Source organism: Chaetura pelagica, unplaced genomic scaffold, assembly GCF_000747805.2.
Source record: "Chaetura pelagica isolate M959 unplaced genomic scaffold, ChaPel_1.0 scaffold124, whole genome shotgun sequence".
Classification (NCBI taxonomy): domain Eukaryota; kingdom Metazoa; phylum Chordata; class Aves; order Apodiformes; family Apodidae; genus Chaetura; species Chaetura pelagica.
Genome location: NW_009952891.1, coordinates 300250 through 305794, shown reverse-complemented (window position 1 = coordinate 305794; position 5545 = coordinate 300250). Strand labels below are relative to the sequence as shown.

The 5545-nt window shown below is 51.5% G+C and overlaps 1 protein-coding gene across 1 annotated transcript in view; it reads right to left on the bottom strand.

Annotated features, from left to right (window-relative positions):
• Window positions 1-2031: 2031 nt before the first annotated feature.
• The window catches only part of TRAP1 (TNF receptor-associated protein 1), a 30039-nt gene continuing 26525 nt past the window's right edge, over window positions 2032-5545 (bottom strand). The window contains exons 12-18 of the mRNA XM_009995507.1: window positions 5218-5365; window positions 4565-4750; window positions 4088-4226; window positions 3627-3712; window positions 3030-3175; window positions 2604-2676; window positions 2032-2341 (exon numbers count right to left, since the gene is read on the bottom strand). Of these exons, the coding sequence (XP_009993809.1) occupies window positions 2240-2341; window positions 2604-2676; window positions 3030-3175; window positions 3627-3712; window positions 4088-4226; window positions 4565-4750; window positions 5218-5365 (880 nt within the window). The 3' untranslated portion in view covers window positions 2032-2239. The remainder of the gene's footprint in view (window positions 2342-2603; window positions 2677-3029; window positions 3176-3626; window positions 3713-4087; window positions 4227-4564; window positions 4751-5217; window positions 5366-5545) is intronic.

Here is a 5545-nt window from a genome sequence, read left to right as displayed (position 1 = left end):
CATACACCAGCCCTCTTTGCAGGTCTTTGCAAAGAAAAGAGAAAGATGATCCCAGAGGGACCTGGAGAAACTGCTGGAGAACATTACAAAGAGCATCAAAGCAGCAGGATGTGGGACCCTCCTGATCCTGCTGCTGCTGCTCCTGGGACTATCCTCACCTCTCACCCTGCTTGATGGGCAGTGACAAGGGGTAGGTTTGCACTCCAGAACACAAATCCTATTTGATCTTTTAGTCACAAATCCCTCATGGCAAAAAAAAAAAACCAACAACCAACCCAGCACCTTGAGGGCTGCTGGGATTCCTGGAGGATTCCCTGGGCTGGAGAGGTTAAAGACATGTCAGACAGTTCATGACTGTCTGACAGTCAACACTCTCCTCTTCTCCTGCATCAGATTTTATAAACTAGCACCCAGTTCAAGGCTTTTAGATCAGCAGATGCTGTTTTCAGGCACATTCTCAGTGAGCAGCAGGTGAGCAGCTCCTGCACTCACCTGCTGGACTGTTGGCAGGAGAAAACCACCACAAGTTTTCATTTCTTCATCTGTGCTCATGACACCCTGCACTGCAATGCTCCTTTCAAGTGTCCCACAAGGCTCTGGACTTCCCTGTCTAGCATTTTTTTCAGTGTATTGAAGTCAATGTTGATGGCAAAGGATCTTACACCTACTTGGAAGCCAGGAATGCTGCCCAGTCTCCAACATGTACAGCTGAACTCCACAGATGTTATCTACTTCCAGAAGAAAGACCTTACACATGTTTACCTGGGACAACTTGAGTCTTCTAATCTTGAGCATGGATAATTTGAGGCTATTTCATGATTGCACAGTCAAGGAATCCCAGCATAATCAGAAGATGCCATCTGTGTCTTACCAGGAGCTGGATCAAGACCTGTGGCCTCTAGCTGAGCTACACAGCAACCCCAGGAATGTCAAAGGTGGCTCCTTGCTCTTCTCAACACCCCCTACACTGTCACCTCTCAGTTCCTCTTCTGCATCTGAATAAAAAATAAAATTTTAGGTGGTTAATACAATTTCTAAAATGATATCCCCTACACAGACCCTTTTCATGCCTCTTTGCACAGCCTGGCTTCCTTTAGCTTCAAGAGCTGGAGATTGTCCTGCCCAGTCAACTATCCAAAGAGTTAACCAAACCCAGTTCCAGAATCTTAATCTGGCAATTTACAGATAAACTCAACAAGTTTCATGGCTGCCTCAGAGCCCCCACTGAGCAGGAGAAAGAATTCCTGTGAACCAGTCTGCATGGTGTCAACCAGACATCTTCTGCTACAAAGGGCTCTTCTGTTCCAACAGCCATTACTCCTCAGAAGGGATTTGAGGGGATAAACCCTGTTTTCAAAGGCACAGCTAGCAGGGTTCACAGCTGCAGGTTCTCCTGCACCTACTGCCTTCACACCCTTCTCTTCCCACCTGATGCCCTGAAGAACCAAGAAATCACCAGCTGGAAGGCACAAAGACCAAAAGGGAGAGAGAAGAGTGGAGAGGTATGGAAGAGTTTATTTATCATAAATACAGATCAGCTAGACATGCAGGTTATCCCACAGAAGAGGCAAAAAACCCTGGAGACTCTCCAGAAAGCCACATGGTGGGAAACTGTTTCCCAGTTACTTTCCTTTCACCACAGCAAGACCAGGATGAACTCAATTATCCAGCAGCAAGATGGTATTTTCTGCCACAGGATTGTACTGACATGTTCCACCACCAGCACCTGTGTCTGCTAAGAGCAGCAACTTATCTCCAGCCCAGCAAGCACCTCCTGCCTGGTCAGAGGTGCAGGTTTCTTCATTTATTCTCTCAGTGCTTTTTTGGAGCATAACAGTGCACAGGGGTTCAGTGGATGGGGAGAGGGTGTGTTGATAGAGCTAACTGGGAATCTTGCTGCCAGCATCTGTTTTGGGAAAGGCCATTTCTAGCAACAGCATGAAACAAGGCTCTGTAGGCTTGTGTCAGCAATTCAGGCATGTTGTTTTAACAGCATTCTCTGGATTTTCTTCCCACTAAGAACCCTGCACTTTGAACAGGTTGATGACACATGATTTCATCATTCCAACTGGCTCCTCCCCGTGTGTGAGGGTTGGAAGGCCCTGGCATTCTCCCTGACTTTCTGCCACATGAAGCCCTCTCTGCACAGTGCCTGCAAGCAGGTGCTGCCATAGCTGACAGGGACTGCCATTCAGAAAAGGGGCATCAGCACAGAGTTCATCCTGCATTCTGCTGGGGCTCAGTTCTTCTCCAGGATTCTGGTGAGAAGCTCGTTCAGCCTGTTCACCATGGGTCTGGGATCCTCATTCAGTCCTGCTGCTATCATGGCATTCTCATAAATCTGAAAAAGAGAAGAAAATGTTGAGTAAGCAGCATGAGCAAGTTGGGTGAGAGCTGGGAAGTGACTGTGACTCTCCAGGACTTGGATGGAGAGACCAAACATGTCTTCTGGGCCATCCTGTAGGCCACAAGTACCAGCAATACCCAGCGTGGGGGTCACGGAAGGATGTGATTCCTGCCTTCTACAGGGGCCTCATCCTGTCCCCTGCCACACATGGTCCTGAGGAGGATGGTGGTGCTGCTGGAGAAGGCCTGGCTCTCACCTGGTCAAGCAACAGCTGAGCCAGATCGGGCTGGCTGTCCTTCAGCTCATTAAGCTTCTTAATTAGAGCATGTCTGTAAGAGGGAGAGAGATCAACACTGAGACTTAGCATTTCCGGACAGAAGGAGAAATTGAGCAGCTCAGCCAAGGTGCAACAGAAAAGGTTCTACCAAAAGGCCAAACTTCCTTGCTGCTGTTCTGGGGGCTTCTCTCCTGTCCTGTCCCTATAACCCCGTGGTCCTCAGGGGGCTGGACACAGTGTGTGTGTCTCATGTCAGCTGTGCCAGGCAGCCTCCCTGGGGCACAGGCTGCACTTCAAGGGGAGGGCTCCACTAACTGGGACCCTTCCACTGTCTCTTCTCTGCCTCCATCCCAGCAAGACCGTGGTGCCCCAGGCTTCAATCACACTGGTATTGCTCCCCCTTACCCTGTGTTGATCTCCAGGGTGGGCTGCAGGAGCTGGGCACGCTCCTCCTGGGTCTTGGCCAGCTGCTGCATGCGCAGGAAGTGCCGGGCAGCCCCCATCTCCAGCACAGTGATCATGGCAGGGTGAGTGTCCAGCCGGGTGGTCACCTGGGGCAGAAACACCCAGCAGTGCTGAGGTTAGAGGAGGGGGAGGGAGGAGTTCAAGGACTTGGGGTCTCCTCAGCACAGATCCCCTCCAATCAAGCCCCACGTCATTCATCCCGACCCCACAGGAGCTGCCTGAACAGCCAGGAAAGCTGGTCCACAGGCAACACAGTCACCAGCCTGTTCTTCTGGTAACCTGAGCAGCAACTGAGTCAAAAGGGCTTTGCTCATGATACATTAAGATCTTCCACTGCCACAATGACCACCCAAATGACAATGCCAGCATTCACCCCATTTACAGGAAAGAAGCAGGGAGAAGAACGATTTCTCTCAGGTTCCAAAGAAAAAAACCTGTGGCAGCAGATCCCAAATCAGCCACCATCTTTTTCCCTTTTTTCCCCATGCCTGCCTCTATGGACCTGCTGTGCTCAGTTCCCAGGCACAAAATACCCACCTTCACACCAGTGACTCGAGAGCCCAAGGCGTTTCTCATCCAGGCCATCAGCTCCTCAGCCTCCTTCTCTGTCAGACGTTCTGCAGCTGGCCAGTGAAAGAGGGCAGGTCTGAGTGTGCATCTCCAGTGTGCCCATGGCCAGGGAGCTCCACTCCTGAGCTCAGGCCCCTGCATACTGCCATTTGGCTTCTCTCTTGTGGAGGTGGGGAGGCAGAACTGCTCAGCACACACCTCATCCCTCAGCCCAGGCTGTGCTGTACACACAGGCTCACATCCTGCTGATGCCTGCCTGCCTGTCAGGGCACCAGGTCTGTGTGTGTTGTTACAACTCAAACCCTGGCAACTCCACATATAACATTCCCTCTGTTTAAATGAGCTAATCACTTCAACTTGGGGGGGTAAAAAGGGATCTGCAAGAACTGAAAAGTTGCCTCAGAGCACCCAAGGGAGGCTCTGGATACCTGGACGGCTCTCCTCAAACTTCTCTTCCTTGTAGTGATCAACAACAATATCTGTCTCCACTGAGATCAGCTTCTTCTTGTCAAACTCCCGAAGGTGCAGGAGTGTCAGCTCATCAAATTGCTCATAGCAGAACAGGACCTGTGCCAAAAAAAGAGATGACAGCAGATTGTTTGGGATGTAAGAGCAGCTCCTCCTTCCCAAGGCACCTCTGCACCAAACAGCGAGAACATCAGAAGGGAAACTAGCAGGTACAGCCCCATGGTGTCTGTGGCTGAGGGCTCCAAATGAGCTTCCCTTGGAGGACTTTGTACCAGGCCTGCAGCTGAACAAGTCCTGCTGCCTCATGGCAAGTGAGAGCCAGTCCTGAGTCTTTCACAGGCCTCCCTGCCCTGCTCAGCTGCCAGATCCCGGTGAGCCCTGAGCACTGATGCAGACGCTCAGGGTGTTCCCCTGGCCGTGGCACACTGCTCACCCACCTCCATGTCCTTCTTCTTCATGGCCTCAAAGTAGGGGGAGTGCTCTGCCAGGTGCCGGGTGGGTGCACACAGGTAGTAGATGTTCCTGCTCCCTGCCTTCATGCGGGAGGCGTAGTCGGGCAGGCTGGTCAGCTGCCCCGCGGGCAGGGCGGACGACTCGTAACGCAGCAGCTTGGCTATGTCCTCCTGGAAGAAATGGGCTCCCGTGAGCTCCACCTGACCACTCCCAGCCCCAAGACTCTCTCTGGAGCATGCAGGCCTCTCTGCAGCCCTGCAGAAAGGCTCAGAGGATTCCAAGGCCCTCCTTTCCTGCTCCAGGTAACAAGGAGGCAGTAACGCAACCCAGACAGGTCAAGGTCTCCTGGAAATGGGAATCCAGGCAGAGGACACCAGTGGGGCAAAGCCCCACTTTATTGCCTCTTGGAGATCATATTGCTTCAGGGAGGGCTGACAACAGAGTGGGTACAGAGACCCTGCAGTGGCTTGAATTAAGTGGGAAGCAGCACCCAGTGAGAGTGAGAGGTGGGGCACTAGGAACATGTAGGCCTTGCTAGACCCAGGAACATGTTACAGGCCTGAAAGATCCAGAGAGAAGTAGCAGGTCCCCTCATCCCAGGTCACAGTAGGAGCAAACACTCAGCCACTCCTGGTACCTTGACATCCTGCTCTGCTATCGTGACAATCCCCTCTCTCATGAACACTCCATATTCCTCAAAGAATTTGGCATATTTCTCAGGGTCCTTCTTGCTCTGCTCAATGAAGAACTTGATCAACCTCTTCTGCAAAACATCTCGGAGCTTCCTGCAGCAGGAACAAGCCATTTTAAAGAGAGCTGCTAGACCAAAACAAGAGATTTGAGGTGAACATCTCTCTCCCTGTGCAGTGTTTTAGTGATGCATTTGCAAACATGGGGACAAAGAAGAAACTGCACTGTCTCCTTTCCCTCATGGCTCTACATCTGATCTTTGTGCCTCTGTCAAG